Here is a 19,506-nt window from a genome sequence, read left to right on the forward strand (position 1 = left end):
AACAAGGTTTTTCCATATTTTGGCGGTGTGACCTAGCTTTTGACCCCAGATGACCCATATTCGAACTTGGCCTAGAAATCATCAAATCAAACTTTCACAACTATGTCAAGGATATTTGGATCAAAACAGTAGCAACTAGAGTGTTTAAAAGATTTTTCCTTTTTTTGGTCCTGTTACCTAGTTTTTCATCCGAGATGACCCATGTTCGAACTCGTTGGAGCTATGACCTAGACTAGCATCCTGACCACGTTTGATGATGATTGAGTAAAAAAAGTGACCACTAGAATGTTAACAAGGTTTTTCCATATTTGGACGGTGTGACCTAATTTTTCATCCGAGATGTCCCATGTTCGAACTTGACCTGAAAATCATCAAAACAAACTTTCCGACCAATTGACAGGATATTTGGATCAAAACAGTAGCATCCGTCCGTTTTGCCACCAATAAAAATTTTGGCTTTATTACAGACACCAGACATATCATCAGAGTTAAAGTGACATAAAGCTCATTTTCTTAATATCAAGTTGACTTAAATTAGTAATATATTTCCAAAGTGAAAGACTATCATTATGGATCCTGACGATTAAATGATAATGAAAAATGTTTTGATATAAAATAAATAGAGGGCCATGATGGCCCTAGATCGCTCACCTGACCCATCGAACTCATCAGAACCTAGTCAAACATGCTGACCAAGTTTTATGACAGGTGAGTCAAAAATGTGACCACTAGAGTGTTAACAAGGATTAATCATATTTGGGCAGTGTGACCTAGTTTTTTTACCCAGTTGACCCATATTAGAACTTGACCTAGAAATCATCAAAACAAACTTTCGGACCAATTTCAAGGATACTTGGATCAAAATGGTAGCCACTAGAGTGTAAACAAGATTTTTCCATTTTTAGCTCCGGTGACCTAGTTTTTCATGCGAGATGACCCATGTTCGAACTCATCCCAGCAATTACCTAGACAAGCATCCTGACCACGTTTGATGATAATTGAGTCAAAAAAGTGACCACTAGAATGAAAACAAGGTTTTTCCATATTTGGACGGTGTGACCTAATTTTTCATCCGAGATGTCCCCTGTTCGAACTTGACCTGAAAATCATCAAAACAAATTTTCCGACCAATTGACAGGATATTTGGATCAAAACACTAGCCATTATAGTGTTTATTAAATTTTTCTATTTTTAGATCCAGTGACCTAGTTTTTCATCATCCGAGATAACCCATGTTCGAACTTGTCTGAGCTATCAACTAGATAAGCATCCTGACGAAGTTTCATGATGATTGATGCAAAAATGTGACCACTAGGCTGTAAACAAGGTTTTTCATATTTGGGCAGCGTGACCTAGTTTTTAACCTCAGGTGACCCATATTCAAACTTAATCTAGAAATCATCCAAACTTTTATAGCAATTAACAAGATATTTGGATCAAAACAGTAGTCACAAGAGTGTTAATAAGATTGATCTATTTTAAGCTCCTGTGACCTAGTTTTTTTATCCGGGATGACCCAGGTTCAACCTTATCCGAGCTATTACCTAAACAAGCATCCTGACCAAGTTTGATGACAATTGAGTCAAAAATTTGATCACTAAGTTTTAACAAGATTTATATATTTTAAGCTCCTGTTACCGAGTTTTTCATCCGGGATGACCCATGTTCGACTTTATCCGAGCTATTACCTAGGCAAGCATCCTGACCAAGTTTGATGACAGTTGAGTCAAAACTTTGACCACTAAGTGTTAACAAGATTTATCTATTTTAAGCTCCTGTGACCTAGTTTTTCATCCGGGATGACCCATGTTCGACTTTATCCGAGCTATTACCTAGGCAAGCATCCTGACCAAGTTTGATGACAATTGAGTCAAACATTTTACCACTAAGTGTTAAATAGATGTTTTTATTTTTAGCTCCTGTGACCTAGATTTCATCCGAGATGACCCATGTCCTAGCTCGTCCTTGCAATTACCTAGGCAAGCATCCTGTTTGATGACATTTGAGTCAAAAATGTGACGGCTAGAGTGTTAACAAGGTTTTTCTGTTTTTAGATTCTGTGACCTAGTTTTTCATCTTAGATGAACTCATCCGAGCTATCACCAGACAAGCGTCCTGACAAAGTTTGGTGACGACTGAGGCAAAAATGTGACCACTAGAGTGTTAAAAGTGTTTTTCTATTTTTAGCTCCGGTGACCTAGTTTTATATCCTAGATAACCTATGTTCGAAGTCATCCGAGCTATTAATAAGATAAACATCCTGACCAAGTTTGGTGATGATTGAGGCAAAAATGTGACCGCTAGAGTGTTAAAAATGAATTTCTATTTTTTAGCTCCGGTGACCTAGTTTTTCATCCGAGATTACTTATGTTCAAACTCATCCGAGCTATCACCTAGACAATCATTATGACCAAGTTTAGTGATGATTGCGGCAAAAATGTGACTGCTAGTGTGTTTACAATGTTTTTGCTATTTTTAGCTCCCGTGACCTAGTTTTTTTTATCCAGGAAGACCCATGTTCGAACTCGTCCGAGCTATCAACTAGATAAGCATCCTGACAAAGTTTGATGATAATTGATGCAAAAATGTGACCGCTAAAGTGTGGACGGACGACGATTGACGGATGACGGACATTCAAGGATCGAAAAGTCGTTGCAAACTTTAGCTCAGGTGAGCTAAAAGTCTCCATTGGGTGCCGAGGGGGGCAATGGTTGACAAAAAAAAACAAATCTGAAAGAAAAAATACCAGCTGTGGCGCAAAAGTGAAGAATACCCTAGAAACTGTATTGTAAGTGTTGAAGAAATATATAATGAAAAGAAGTTAGAATAAAAGTTACTAAATGCTTAATTTTGTTCTTGTAAACCACTAACCACCTTGACCTTAGAGGTAGGGACATTATAATTAGGCTGCATTATTAACATCTGCGTTACCTAAAGCATAAATGAGATAACATAAAAGAATAAGGTAGAGTGTCTTTAATCAACTTATAACTTTGCTTCTCTTTAAATATTTTATTTATCTAAATTAAAATTTATTAAAGATGTGCTTTTCTCTTTTTACCACTTGAACATTAGCACATTAATAAATAATTTCTGTGGGTCATGCTAGTAAATGATTAATTTTCCGAAAAAGAAAATATGAAATTGAACCAATTATGAAATACATTTCATTAAAAGTTATTTTGGTTTTACTCTTGGAGTTGGATGGGCAAAATGTCATTAAAGAAAGTGTTGATAATGTTCTATGACACACGCTCTATTAGATGGACATCAGACCTTTATCACTGCTGAGCTTTACAACAACATAAACCAGTGCTTTAATACATTCATAAGTGCTCAAATAAAACAGTACTAAAATCTATTTGTTTGTCACAAACTTGCATTCCATGCAATTGTTACAAGTGATGGTAGTTAAATCTAAAAAGTAAATTTTAAAGCAAAGTATAAATATTAAAAGAGTTATTTTCCAGCTCAAAAGTAAAATTTAACATAATCATATATTTACATATTCAAAACAAGAACAGGTTGAACCGGGTGAGTATACCTCTTGTAGTGTCAGAGATGTCACAGACAACGTTCAAAATGTTAAAATGAACAAGGGGCAATAACTCCAAAATTAAGCAAGGCAGACTTAAGGTTCTCTTGCGCTACACTTCCATTTAATGAGATCAATCTACCTACAGAGTTTCATGTTGATACCTCTTATGGCTTCAGAGTTATGTCTCAGACAATGATCAAAGTGTAAAATGAACATACGGCAATAACTCTAAAGTAAGGCAAGACAGAGTTATGATTCTTTAGCAGTGCACTTCTTCACATGATGTCTTCCTACCTACAAAGTTTCATGTTGATATCGCTTACAGTTTTAGAGGTTAGTCCTTGACAAAGTTCAAAGAAAAAAAGGGCAATAATTAAAATATCAGGGAAGGCAGAGTTACGGTTCTTAAGCACTGCACATGTTCTCAATGAGATCTATCTACCTACAAAATTTCATGTTGATACCTCTTATAATTTTACAGTTATGTCCCGGACAAAGTTCAAAGTGCAAAAAAAGAAGAAAAGGGGCAATAATTAAAAAAATAGGCAAGGCAGAGTTACGGTTCTTGTGCATTACACACCTACTCAATGAGATCTATCTATATAACTACCTACAAAGTTTCATATTGATACCTCTTATTGTTTGAAAGTTATGTCCCGGACTTGAATCGACAGGCGGACGGATGGACGGACAAAATCATAATCAGGCTGGCATAAAAAGGCAATATGAAAAAACATATATGTAATAAATGATAAAAGCATAGTCAAATTTCTATATAAAGAAATCAATATATAGGCAAGACAAATAATATATAATGAAAAGTTAATACAAAAAAATTAAAAAGGATACAGGCAGAGGTGAAAAAGTAGAAGGACAGTATTCTATTTTATGTTGTTTGTGTTTTCTTTCTTTTTTGTCAATTTTAACACATTTGTGATCATATCTTGGGGAATCGATCCTCAATACAGACTTTCCTAACTAACTTATAAATAACCATTTCACCGTAGGTACTGGCTTCGTGAACAAATACACTTAATGTCCAAAATAAATTGAAAAATTTCACTGCACCAGGAGATCCAACCAGCTATCCCATTATTTAGTGTTCAATCTAGAGCGCGCCATTGCGCCATTGACCCAAAGAAAAGACCGCCGGCGCAAAACAAATTCAACTGTGGGCCCGATGGGCACACTCCTAGAAAAAGCCCTAAATGACATAAGAATGCTTTCTTAAACCTGATTAAGTACACAACAAAATTTCTGTGAATAAAATGAATAAAAACTGAATTAGATACTGAAGATTGGAAAGTAAAACAAGAGCATGTTGGTAACATAGTTACCGCACTCGGTAACCCTTGTAAAATCTTGATCATTACGCTCTCTCGACCCGGGTCTGTAAATACTATGCAACCTTTTCTTCGTACCATAACTATTATTATAACCTGATACCTTATATTAATGTTATTTGGTATTTTTTACTGTTTTTTGAAATTCTAAAAACGTCCACGTTTGTGAACTGTTGACCAGTCAATAGTTTCGACTGTTTCCCTCGCGTGCTCTGACGTCATTGACGTCATAGAGAATTCCCACTTGAAGCGTTCATCGATCTTGATCATAAACAAGACTTGACATAGTTAAAGTATTAAGTTTAATTATTAACATATGTGCAAAACTATGTTCTTGTTCTTTTTTTCTGCTGCAAGTACTATTAAAACAGTAGTTGATCAGGTAATAAAACAGTTATTTTATATGTGATTTGGGAACAGCCAAACAGTTGTCCTTCGGTGTCAGGGATAGTGTTTTGAACTGTTGCCCTCGGCCTACGGCCTTTGGCAACAGTTCAAAACACTACCCCCTCCACCGCAACAGTTTGACTGTTCCATAATCACATATGAAATAACTGTATATTCTAACTATTTGAGTCACAGTTTTTATAATCAAAACAAATCAGTAGTATGGGGAACGCTTTGGCATCACAACTGCGCATGCGTGACGCAATATTGGATTCTATTTTTAGAATGACATCATCGTTCTATTTTTAGAATGTGATCATCCGTCTATTTTTAGAAAATTATTTTTAATTTCCCGGAAGTATACAGGGCTGACTCGTATACCCGAACAAGGGCTTGAATCGCGGACATTGTAGGTCAGGTCCTCGGCCCTAGACAGAGAGATAATAACCATCATTACAGATAAAAGAAATGTTTGTAACTAGATACTTGCTTAAAATTTAATTTATAAATTTAAATAAAAAAAAAAATAGTTTTTTAATACATGTATGTTCAAAATGAATAATATTTATACATTTAATATTTGTAAAATGTAACTTGTTTACTTAACTACATCTAGTAACGAAATTAATGTAATAGCCTAACGTCCTTGTAGACTTCGCATGTGCTGATATTTTTTTAGTCACGGTATTTCACAATCACCAGGAGCTATTATATCAGCCCCACGCGGTCGTCAATGAAAGAAAAAGTCGCCGCTCAGTTTAGATTCACAATACCTTGCGGAACTATGTTGAACAAAAACCCTTTATACTTCGTTACTTAATATAGCTTTTCATTATTGACCAACACAAAAGATGAAAAGAATATATTACCCTTTCAAACGCAGCAACCGTCAAGTACCGCCGTCGCTTAGTCTAGATTCACATGCCTAGCGGAACTATGGTTTACCTGGTGCGTGTCGGACAAAGTAATCAAATCGCGTATATTAAACAACATTGAAGTTAAAAAGCCAGTACAACAGTTAAAAATTACATTTTTGTACATACATGGAGAGGTATAAGATTTTTTTTCAGCAAACATGCATAAAATGTTAACAGAAAAATACTTTTTTTGTCCTATGTGCAACATTTTACGGTATACATTTTGATTTTTTTCGCATCAAATGATAGACCTGCCAGAATGCTTCGAAATAAACCCTAGGTTCTCGATTCGATTTTCAGCCGTTTTTGAGTTATGGCATTTTAGCGGTTTTGAAACCATTTTTTCAAAGTCCATAAAACCCTTAAATGTATGTACCAATGAAAAGATCTCTGCAAGTAGATACAGAAAATGTATTATTATATGGTTCTATCTCTTACCGTTTCTGAGATAGGAGAGTTTGAATACTAGTATGGCAGACAAAATCACTCATGCGTATAAATACGTATAACTTTTTTGTTACTGGACATAACATAGGCATGTTGCATATCAAACGAAAGGTTTTTACAAATGCTACAAGCTCGTACTATCAAACCGTAAGCGAAATCACTCATGTGAAAAAATTATTAAAATAACTAAATAAGTTTACCCCCAGTCTTTACTCCTTGCCTATCAAACTATTTATGACAAGTTACGACAGGTTTAAACCGGTATTGCTATTTTTGATCAGCCAATGAAATTGAAGAACGATGACGTTTAAAAATAGACAGGCACGTTTTGAACCCACTCTTTTTCATCAACCAATGAAAAGTGGAGAAGCATGACTGGATAAATTTTGACATTATGTATCTAGAAAAAAAACGCCTTTTTGTCTTTTATGCAACACTTTACGATATCGATTTTTAAGATATTTGTTTCATTTGATAGACCTGACCAAATGCTTCGAAATAAACCCTAGGTTCTCAATTCGATTTTAGCCGTTCTCGAGTTATGGCTCTTTATTGGTTTTTTAAACAAATTTTTCAAAGTCCATAAAACCCTTAGATGTATTTACCGTTTGAAAGATTTTGTGAGTAGATTCAGAAAATGTATTATTATATGGATCTATCTCTTACCATTTCTGAGATAGGAGAGTTTGAATATGGCAGACAAATTTACTCCTGCGGAAAAACGCGCATAACTTTTTCGTTTATGAACGAAACATAGTCGTGTTTGTTATCAAATTGAAGGTCTTGACGAGTTCATTTTGGTCACGCGATCAAACCAGATGTTAAGTCACTCGTGCGTGAAATCCATTTTTCTCCCCAACCAACGGATCGATCTTATCAATACCTGTATCGAACGAAAGGTATTACTCTTTAGATTCAGAAAATGTATACTTTTGTATCGCTGACTCGAATATGGCCCGAGAAATGAAGTAAAATCACTCAAGCGTAAAATGTGGATTTACACCTTCCTTAGTCAATATAACCCGGTCATGTTTGGTATCGTACGAAATGTTTTAAGGCACTCTTTATGAATACGGACTATTTAATTCCTGCTCCTCCTCCACCACCACAACCACCGCCACCACCACCACCGCAACCACAACCATCACCACCGCCACAACCGCCACAACCACCACCACCACCGGTGGTGTGAAGGTCAGCAATATCCGAGTCAGCGATACAAAGCATACATTTTCTGAATCTAAAGAGTAATACCTTTCGTTCAATACAGGTATTGATAAGATCGATCCGTTGGTTGGGGAGAAAAAATGGATTTCACGCACGAGCGACTTAACATCTGGTTTGATCGCGTGACTAAAATGAACTCGTCAAGACCTTCAATTTGATAACAAACACGACTATGTTTCGTTCATAAACGAAAAAGTTATGCGCGTTTTTACGCAGGAGTAATTTTGTCTGCCATATTCAAACTCTCCTATCTCAGAAACGGTAAGAGATAGAACCATATAATAATACATTTTCTGTATCTACTTGCAGAGATCTTTTCATTGGTACATACATCTAAGGGTTTCGTACTGGCTTTTTAACTTTCAATGTTGTTTAATGAACGCGTTTTGATTACATTGTCCGACACGCACCAGGCAAACCATTGTTCCAGGTATTGTGAATCTAGACTAAGTGACGGCGGTACTTGACGGTTGCTGCGTTTGAAAGGATAATAAATTCTTTTCATCTTTTGTGTTGGTCAATAATGAAAAGCTATATTTAGTAACAAAGTATAAAGGGTTTTTGTTCAACATAGTTCCGCTAGGTATTGTGAATCTAAACTGAGCGGCGACTGTACTTAATGCCTTTTTTTTTCATTGACACCCGCGTAGGGCTGATGAAATAGCTCCTGGTGATTGTGAAATACCGCGACTAAAAATAGATCGGCACATGCGCAGTCTACAGTTCGTTACGGTATTACATACATTTCCTTACTAGATGCAGGTAAGTAAACAAATTATATATTACAAAAATTAAATGTATAAATATTATTCATTTTGAACATATTAAAAAAAACTATTTGTTTTCTATTTAAATTCATAAATTAAAATGTTAAGCAAATATCTATTAACAAACATTTCTTTTATTTGTAATGATGGTAATTATCTCTCCGTCTGGGGCCTGACCTAAAATGTCAGCGATTCAAGCCCTAGTTCGGGTATACGAGTCAGCTCCGTATACTTCCGGGAAATTAAAAATAAATTTCTAAAAATAGACGGATGATCACATTCTAAATATAAAACGATGATGTCATTCTAAAAATAGAATCAAATATGGTGTCGCGCGCAAATCGTTACAGATAATCTAAAACGTGTGTGTAGTTATCGTTTTTTTGACAATCAAAACAAATAAATATGTAATAACTATGCGGAGGAAAAAAATATATATTTGTGAAAAGTGCTAGTTGATTATAGAGAAGTGCGCATAAATTATTACGAACACGCCTTCATCAAATTACAAAAAAGTCTTAAAGATGGAGCTAATCAAACACGATTGGCTAGGGAGTGTCTGACAATTGAGTAAATGTTTTTTGATTGGTCTTTGGCTGGTTTGCGCTAAAACGTGCATATCATTAATCAATACAGACATCTTAAGCGTGACGTAAGAACTGCTGCCCTGACAAAGGTATGTCAATATACATTGTCTTTTTCTTTAGGGATTCTGTATTTCTCTATTGAAGCACCGGTTGACACTTTGTTTTTCGCTTGGATATTTTAAGAAGGGTAAATGTTTTTAGCTACTATTTTAAGTTTATATTCTTCATCAACAAAGCTCATTGTAAAAATATAACTTCAAGTGTGCCATAACTAACAGCAGTGATGAACATGACTTTTTTACATTAAAAACCTTTTTACCAATGTGGATGCATAGTGAGTTATATAAAACATGTTTCACAGATAAAAACCAGTATTTCACTGATAAACATCAAATGAATTTTTCCTACACACCATATTTAACAAGTGATAACGTATACAGTTTGTAAATATGTCTAATTTAACTCTTAGCCTGCCGGTGGCAACTGCATATACTTATGCTACCAGTGCAGACAACAATCAACCGACACATCCGATCATGTTCTGAAATTTTTGCTTTTTTGTCAGCATTTATCTTAAGATAAACGTGAATGATCAAAAAAGGTTATTTTTGAAATACAATCATGTATATTATACTCAAGCAGGTTTTAAACATGTTCAAGGATATATGCATGCCTGACACACCATGTGTTACTATTTATAGCTATTTAGACAATCTGTTACTATTTTAAAATATTCAGACAATCTGTTACTATTTATAGCCATGTAGTTACCAATAATATGCAATATGCTGTACATAGTGTATTTTTCTTGCATTCACAAGCAAAGAAGGCGGGTGGGGTAATATAGAGCAGTACAAACCAGAAGACTTTTACATATATTTTTATCAGTTTTAAGTGGGTCATTCATTTACAGTATACTTTTTGTATCTTACTTTTTATGAAATTCTTATATAAATATAAAAAATTAAAACCACGGTAAAGAATCGTCCTTCCGGAGACAAATATTTCGGTTGCCAAACAAAGGCACTGCTAAACAGAGGTTGAATTAATTTGTAAGTTTAACTTTGGGAAAAAATGATATGGTTTTTTTTTTGAAGAGATGATTGTTGTGCAGTGTGTAACTGAATACGTTTTTTTTTAAAAGAAGGAAATACTTCACTATACAAAGGATTTTTTGGTTTAATTTCAAAATCACATGTCACTGCCTGAACTGTTTTTACTGAATCCCTGCACAAAGCAAAGTATGTACCTCCTTTAAATGTTTCTTTTCCTAAGATATCAGTAAATACTATTATTGATAGTAATTTGATTCAGATTTTTTTCTGTTCCGTCTTCAACTTTCAAAACGAAGTCTTAACGTAAGTCTCAATATTATGCCTAATTTTAAGCAAAACATATAATAAAATAACAAAAAACAACAACACAAAAACAGCCCAGAAACATTTAAAAGAAGTAAACAGTTTTTTAAGAAAAAAAAACAAGTAAATATAACATATAGGTAGAGTATTAAACAGGTATAATTTCCTAGAGGAATATGGGCTACCTGTTTACCCCTGGCTACATCAAGACCAGTGTATATCTCATGATGAGTATGGGGGGAGACACGCCCACTGTAACCGTCCCCCGAAACACCTTCACACTGTAAACATAGCAAAATTCCAGAATACATGCATACCATAATAGTAATAGACAAAGTAAAAATAAACTTAACTTTTTTTAATGTTTCAACCTACCAAAATGATCACCGCTGCATATAAAAAATTTGATATTCATATATGATTAACAAGAGCTTTCAGTCTATAAGACTTCGCACTCGACTATTATCAGTGCTTGACCAAAAGAAAAGGTGTATAATTTCCAATTGTTCAGCTAGTATTTTTTACTTTTTGTATGGATTTATAGAATTCAAACTGAAAAGGTTACACATTTCAAATGATTTTTCTATGGTTCATGCAAATTGTCACCTAATTCCAAACCAGTTAATTATTAAATAAAGTTCAAAGTGTACTTTGTCTTAACTGATGCCGAAGGACCATTACTCAAATCATTAAGTGAAAAGTTACAGTTCTTATGTGCTTGGTTTAATGTTTATGAAACATATGCAAGCTTTCATAACTTAAATACCTAACCGTGTAATGATCGATGAATAAGGTAGGCAAAGGATGAATACCCTCAAAATGACTGAAAGTTAAAAGTTGCAAATCCTGAGTGCTTTAAGCCTACTATTCCATGAGTTTGTTAATTCAACAGAAATAATGTTTATAAACCGACATTGTGACGGGACATTGCAGCAAAGATTGCTGTAACAGCACATCAACTTACATCAAGGAGTAAAGTAAAACAGTACAAGTTTGTTCTTTTTAATATGTTTATTAGCAAAAATACACAAACGTTGATATGCATTTGCACAAAAATTTTTTCTCTTGACATCTCTTGACTTAAAAGCTAACACAAAACATACTGGCCAAAATAAACATTAATTCCATGTACAGTCCCAAACCTTGTGTAAAAAAAAAATCCTAAATTAAATAATGAGCATTCTGTAAAAAAGGCCACTCTAATTAAAATTAATATTTTCTTAATCAATTGACATCAAGTCCGTGGTATATAAAATATATCAATGGCCATGATTATCCAATGAAAAGGCGACGTTACAAAACGTGCAGTATTATAAATTTGTCTATGTTAAAAGGCCAAATGCGCATATTATTTGGCCCATTTTATTTCTTACGGTACATTCTAACAAAGAAATAGAGAATGAATCAAAGGACCTTTGAAAACCCCATCAGATAAGATAGAACATTATCATTATATATTTCATATGAATACATACATGAATATACATTTATATATTCTAACTACATAGTTTCAGAACAACCTTTACAAAGGAATGTACGAAAAACCCTTTACAAGATAATTCTGAGAAAAAAAAACAAGCAAAAATTCATTTGTACAACAAAATGCTACAATTCATACACTTGAATTACAAAGAAAAGCAAAAAGCTAAAATGCATTTTTTGGCACAAAATATGAAAATGGCACAAACTATTTACAATGTATAATTATATCTTAAACACAAAACGAAGAATTAAATGCAAAAGTTCACGTTTTTAAAACATGCATACAGTATTTACTAACATTTAAGGAGGATATTTTAAGAATGGTGTCTATACCACGTGATTTTTTTTGTTTGGCTTTTGTTTTGTTTGGCTTAACGGCACACCAACACAATTAACGTCATATGACGCTGAAACAGGATTAATAATTAGTAATTTGAACCCATCTAATGGCTTCTTATGGTCACATATAGTTAAACAGTTGCTGCAATTCCGACTTTAAAAAAGTGAAAAGATTTAAGATTCGATTAATAATTTAAATGTTGTGCGTCATTAATGAACTGCAGTTTTCATTCAACATATTTCTATTGTGTAATTATGCTTTTTGCATTTTTTAAACGTTCTTTTTGGTAATTTACGTGGATTTGTTAAGTGCCGTTTGCAAAGTGTATTTTACTTTCTTTGTTCACTTCACAATGTTTTACTTTAAAAAAAAATCAAAATGTTAATGAAACTGAGCATGAACCTGGGGGCACGCTGCTTTAACATTACAACTTAATGAAAAAATATGATGACAAAAGATAAGAAAAACTTTACCAATGGTAAACAAGATTGCATTTGAGAAAAATGCTATGCCACCGCACGGTTCAAATTTTCATAGCTGTACATCAAGGACAAGAAAGTAGGTCACATCATCAAATCTAGGTCACCTGATATCAAAAGTTCAATTTTACAACTAAAACTGTGCACATGGTCAAAATGTCATTGCTGTACATCAAAGGACAAGAAAGTAGATCACTGTCCCCTTGAGCAAGGCAAAATTTTGACCCAAGGGTTTAATCAAAACAATCTTGATACAGGACACCAAACAACATTTCAAGTCAAATGTCTAAGCTATAGCTTTCTCCCATTCTGAAAACATTTGTTTTATTTTCTGTTTTTACTATGTGCACTGCCCCCGGGCAGGGCCAATTTTGACACCAGAGGAAAAATTTGAACAACTTTGGTAGAGGACCTATATATGATATTCTATATCAAACATCAAATCTCTATGCCTTGTACCTTCAGACAAAATATTTTTTATTTTTTCACTATATGTACATAATGAAAATCAATGACCCCCAGGGCGGAACCAATTTTGACCCCAGGGCTATAATTTGAACAATCTTGCAAGAGGTTCACTACACAATGTTTCATGCAAAATATCTTAACTCTAGCCTTTGTAAATTTAGAGAAGATGACTTTTTTAAGGTTTTACTATATACATATAAGGAAAACCTATGGCCCCCTGGGGGCGGGGGTTATTTTGACACAAGAGGCAAAATTTGAATAACTTTTGTAGAGTACCTTTAGATGATATTATTAATCAAATATTAAAGCTCTAAGCCTTGTACCTTCAGACAATAAGATTTTTTTATTTTTTACTATATGTATATATTGAAATCAATGACCCCCAGGGTGGGGGCAATTTTGACCCCAGGGCTATAATTTGAACAATCTTGCTAGAGGTTTACTACACAATGTTTCATGCAAAATATCTAACCTCTAGCATTTGTCAATTGCTAGAAGAATTTTTTTTTAAGTTTTTACTATAAGTCTTTACTATATACATATAAGGAAAACCAATGACCCCCGGGGCGGGGCCGATTTTGACTGACCCCAGGGCTATAATTTGAACAATCTGGGTAGTGGTCTACCAGACAATGCCTTATGCAAAATATCTAAGCTCTAGGCCATTTGGGTCTTTACAAGAAGGCGTTTTTACTATATGTACATTTAGTGAAAATCAATGAACCCAGGGCAGCGGGCCGATTTTGACCCCAGGGCTATAATTTGAACAATCTTGGTAAGGGTTTACCAGACGATGCCTTATGCAAAATATCTAAGCTCTAGGCCTTTTGGGTTTTTACAAGAAGGTATTTTAAGTTTTTCCTATATGTACATAGTGAAAATCAATGGCCCCCGGGGCGGGGCCAATTTTGACCCCAGGGCTAAAATTTGAACAATCTTGTTAGAGGTCTACCAGACAATGCCTTATGCAAAATATCTAAGCTCTAGGCCTGTTGGGTCTTTACAAGAAGTTTTTTTAAATTTATTCTTATAATTCCTTTTGGTTGCCATGGCAACCAGATTTCTGCATGGAATGAAATTCTTTGAACAACTTTGGAAGCCCTTCACCCAAGGAACAATCCTGCCAAGTTTGAATGAAATTGGACTAGTGGTTTTTCACAAGAAGATTTTTTAAGTTCACTATATAATCTATATAACACACACACAAACACACACACAAACACACGCACACACACACAGGTGAATCGCTATATGCCACCGCATCGCAGATGCTGCGGTGGCATAAAAACATGAACAATGAATACACACATGAGATTCCTTAAAATGTATAAAATAAATTTTTGCTTCAACATAAAACCGATAAGCATAAAAAATCAATCAGCATAAAACCATTTTCAGTATGAAAATATATTGGAATAAATTTTTTTCAATTTATCAGCATAAAACCAACTTCAGCATGAAAACCTTTTGATTATTAGCATAAAGAAAACATATAAGCATAAAATCAATATTAGCTTGAAAACCTATTAGCATAAAAAACTATCATTAAATCAGCATAAAACCAATATTTTTGTTTTGGGTTTTACGTCACATCGACACAGTATAGGTCATATTGCGACGTTTCAGCTTTACTGGTGGAGGAAGACCTCAGGTGCCCTTCCGTGCATTATTTCAGGCACGAATGGGCACCCGAGTAGAACCACTGACGTTCTGTAAGCAAGCTGGATAGCTTCCTCACATGAAAGAATCCAAAGTCCCTGTCGGGATTCGAATCCACAGCGGTGAGGGGCAAGTGGTTTGAAGTCAACAACCTTAAGCACTCGGCCATGGACGCCCTAGCATAAAACCAAAATCAGCATAAGAACCTATATATAAGTATAAAGCATAAAAGCAATTTCAGAATATAAAAAAATCTATAAAACTATCAGCATAAATACCTATAAACATAAAACAATTATGATAGTATATATCCACAGAAACATATTATCAAATTTCTCTTGTTCTATGATAATAAATTACAGTACTCTTCTACTGTTTGAATGTATTATGTTAGATAACATCCAAAAGAAAAATGAGGGAGAAAATAATGTATGTCAAAAAAGGAAAACAAGCCTGAGCATGTACATGTATAATAGTTAAACATATATTGTTTATCAATGTACAATAGTTCAATATGTATACACTTAATCAATGTACAATAGCTAAACAAGTATAGTTAAACAATGTGATAAAAATATAACAGGTCACATTATTTTGGCAAAATGTAGCAACATAGCTATGACTCATATGTTATAACATTTTAATTCAATAAAAATTTTCCAGTACAAAAGTAGAAAAGTATATTATTATGATAAAATACAAAAAAGAGTTACAGCCCTTGACATAAGCATTTCTCTTTTATGAAAAAATAACAAAATTAAAATATAGTATAATATCTCAGAGGCTAACAACAAAGTGGCAAAATTATCTGTTTAATAATTAAAGTATGAAAACACATAAATGAAGCTCAGGAGAGCTAAATAATGAACTAAAAGGTTAGTATGACATACTGTGCAAGCACATTATTATTTTTACGACAATAGAAAACGAGAGCTGTCAGTACGACAGAATGCTTGACTATTCTCAGTGCCTGATAGCAAAACAAGAGCCTGGGTAGTGTAAAATTTCAAAAAGGGCAATAACTCAGTCTAAATCAATGTTAATGTTATGGACTTTGGACATTGACCTGTTATTGTGCTATCAAATAAGTTTATGAAGTTTCAAACCATTCCTTTCACTAGTTTTGGAGATTCCAACATCCATGCAAAAATTCTTAACCAAAGTGTTATGCTGATGCATGCCTGCCTTTCAAAAAATATCTCCCTATTCTTCGAAGAGTCAAGCTAAAAATGCATAGTAAAAATAATAATGCTTTAAGCATACTTATTTTGGCTGGATAAATGGATATATCACAGTTATCTATATAATTAATTCATACAAACAATTCATATAAACATATGTCATATTTTACAAAATATTTTTAGCTATGCAGAAGCAATATTTGGCTGAAAGGGCTTTACTTTTGATTCAATACACTCCTCCCAATAATAGTGAATCATGGATACCATCTAAAGAACTATCCTCGACGATAATTCAATATAATTTTCAATCCAATAAACTATCCCAATCATACCCCATAAATGAACTACATGATAATTTGGATTGCTTCTAAGAACTGTTTCCTACGATTAATTAATAGAATTTTCAATCCAATAAACTCTTCCAAATCACAATTCATCATGGTTTTCATCTAATTGAACTTTCTAAATCAGTTGTAACGTCAATAATTTCACTTTCAATATCAACATTTGTCACATCTTCTGTCAATGGATCGTCCGTTTTCTTTTTTAACTTTGGCAAAATTTCTAATGAACGATGAGCATGTAACCGAGAAACTTCAACAAAATTTGGATCGTGAGTAAACCACATGGCTATAGCACATCTCTGCCCCTTCACTACAGCTTTTACACCGTGATAATCACCAGCGTTGAAGGCCACAAGTCTTCCACATATAGGTTTCACTGATATCTGAAAATAACAAAGGATTTACATCCCACTCAACAAATGAAATTATCGTTTTTTTTAATAATTCTTTTTGATTTGTTTTGGGTTTTACCTCACATCGACACAGTATAGGTCATATCGCGACGTTCCAGCTTTACTGGTGGAGGAAGACCTCAGGTGCCCTTCTGTGCATTATGTCAGGCACAAACGGGCTACTGAGTAGAATCACCGACGTTCCGTAAGCTAGCTGGATAGCTTCCTCACATGAAAGAATCCAAAGTCCCTGTCGGGACTCGAACCCACAGCGGTGAGGGGCAAGTTGTTTGAAGTCAACGACCTTAACCACTTGGCCACGGACGCCTCTTTTTTAAGAACAGTCTAATGTTTAAGGGATTTCATAAGGAACAAGATAATTATTTAATTGGGAAAAGATAAGCAAAATGGGACCAATATGTGTAAAATAGGAAGAAGATATGTAACACAGGAACACCATATGTAAAATTGGAACAAGGTATGGAACACAGGAACACCATATGTAAAATTGGAACAAGGTATGGAACACAAAAACTGAATACATAAATTGTAAACAAGATATGTTACATTGGAACAAGATAAGAAATATAGGAACCAGACATGTAAAATGGGAACAAACAATGTCCCTTCAATTCAACCAAAATGCTTTTGTTCTTTATTTGCAACAAAGAACCAAGTTAAAGGGAAATTATATCTTAATGCATAAATGATTTAAATAACAAGTATTGCCGATTATCTTAATTCATACGTTGTCAAATTCAGATCACTTCCTCTAGCTGAAAAGTTTGAGTTTCATATTATGCCACATACGAAAATTGGAAATAATCTATTTGAAGATTACGCTCAACAATAAAGCTGAAACGTTACAATAACCTAAATTGTGCAGCAGTAACTGAAAACCTAGCTGCAAATATGTGAGTCATATAAGGAAAATGATTTTTTTCCTAGAATTATCATCATTTTTTCCTAGAATTCTCATCATTTTTCCCTGAATTCTCATCAATTTTTCCTAGAATTCTCATAATTTTCCTAGAATTCTTATCATTTTCATATGAGAAAAATGATTTTCATCATTTTCCTAGAATTCTTATCATTTTCCTAGAATTATCATCATTTTTTCCTAGAATTCTCATCATTTCCCCCTGAATTATCATCATTTTTTCCTAGAATTCTCATCATTTTCGTAGAATTCTCATCATTTTCCTAGAATTCTTATCATTTTCATATCAGAAAAATGAGTTTCATCATTTTCCTAGAATTCTTATCATTTTCCTAGAATTCTCATCATTTTCCTAGAATTCTTATCATTTTCCTAGAATTCTTATCATTTTCCTAGAATTCTTATCATTTTCATATGAGAAAAATGATTTTCATAATTTTCCTAGAATTCTTATCATTTTCCTAGAATTCTCATCATTTTCCTAGAATTTTTATCATTTTTCCTAGAATTATCATCAATTTTTCCTAGAATTCTCATCATTTTTTTCCTAGAATTATCATCATTTTTCCCTGTGAAGTATCATTATATTTTCCCCAAGAATTATCATCATTTATATCTAGCTACTCTATGGTATTGCTCACCTGCTCAGATTTGTTTTTGTGAGCAAAGAAGAATTGTCCCCCTTCAAAGTTGTCATTCAGATATAGAACTCCACTGCAATGAAAGAAACATAATGAATGTAAATTAACATTCTAAAATAATTACTAGTAATATACAAGCTTTCAATTTATTTATCCCCCCAGTCTGCTGACCGTGGCATACTCTACCCCTAGGAGCAGTGAAGACCAAGACCAGCAGCCCTTAACTTGCTGTCTTATTATGGTCTGTCCTATTACTTATTCTGTAATGAGTAAGAAATTTCCTAAAAATTGTGAATGGTTTAAAGATGGACAAGTCCATTTATCATATTTAATGTCGTAAAAGATTAAAATATCTCATTTAGTTTTAAATAAGCACAGCTCTAGATCCATCCATGCTTATTTTCATTTGTAAAAATGGCTAGTGCATGGTGATGAAATAATGCAAGCTTTACAACTACTTTGTTTATTTAGGAAAATCTTAGATAGTGTTAGAATTAAGGTGGATGGTGCATTGTTTTAAAAAAGAGCGCACTTCAAACCTTTGATTACATAATGGAAAATTTCAGTGTAAGAATTACCTGTAGTGTCTCTGTACATATGCAAAGGCATCAGAAATGCAGGAACCATCTGGCTGTATCATACAGTTGTCAGAATGCACTGGGTGACTCAGATCAGCCTCCCTGTCATCTGTGTCACCTACAAGATTGATTTAAAAGAACAACATTAATAACAGATAAATCTGATAATATGCTGATAAATTCTGTGAAACTGACTACAATTACCCAATCGGTTGTAAAAAACAATGGAAATATTTAAGGGCCCATTATACCTAAAAATGATATTATTTTTATTATTAAATAATTTGTTTTCTGGTTCCTGTAACTGTTTCCAAAAGGTTACTTAATTGCTTATTACCAGTTTACTTCTATTGCTTTCTGGGAATAAGAAAAGTTAAAGTGATTAAGTTTTTTATATGGAATTCAAACTATTTTTTTTACATTATACTACT

The 19,506-nt window shown here is 33.7% G+C and overlaps 1 protein-coding gene across 1 annotated transcript; it reads right to left on the reverse strand.

Annotated features, from left to right (window-relative positions):
- Positions 1 to 15,382: 15,382 nt before the first annotated feature.
- Positions 15,383 to 19,202, reverse strand: LOC132748443 (prolyl 3-hydroxylase 2-like). Its single transcript, XM_060738056.1, has 3 exons — positions 19,076 to 19,202; positions 18,498 to 18,570; positions 15,383 to 16,907 (listed from the first exon to the last, which is right to left on the reverse strand). The coding sequence occupies exons 1-3, from the start codon at positions 19,135 to 19,137 to the stop codon at positions 16,626 to 16,628; spliced, it is 417 nt and encodes a 138-aa protein (XP_060594039.1). The 5' UTR covers positions 19,138 to 19,202; the 3' UTR covers positions 15,383 to 16,625.
- Between the last annotated feature and the right edge of the window lie 304 nt (positions 19,203 to 19,506).

The sequence above is a fragment of the Ruditapes philippinarum genome, unplaced genomic scaffold, assembly GCF_026571515.1.
Source record: "Ruditapes philippinarum isolate M1 unplaced genomic scaffold, ASM2657151v2 ctg11614_1_1_1_1, whole genome shotgun sequence".
Lineage (NCBI taxonomy): Eukaryota > Metazoa > Mollusca > Bivalvia > Venerida > Veneridae > Ruditapes > Ruditapes philippinarum.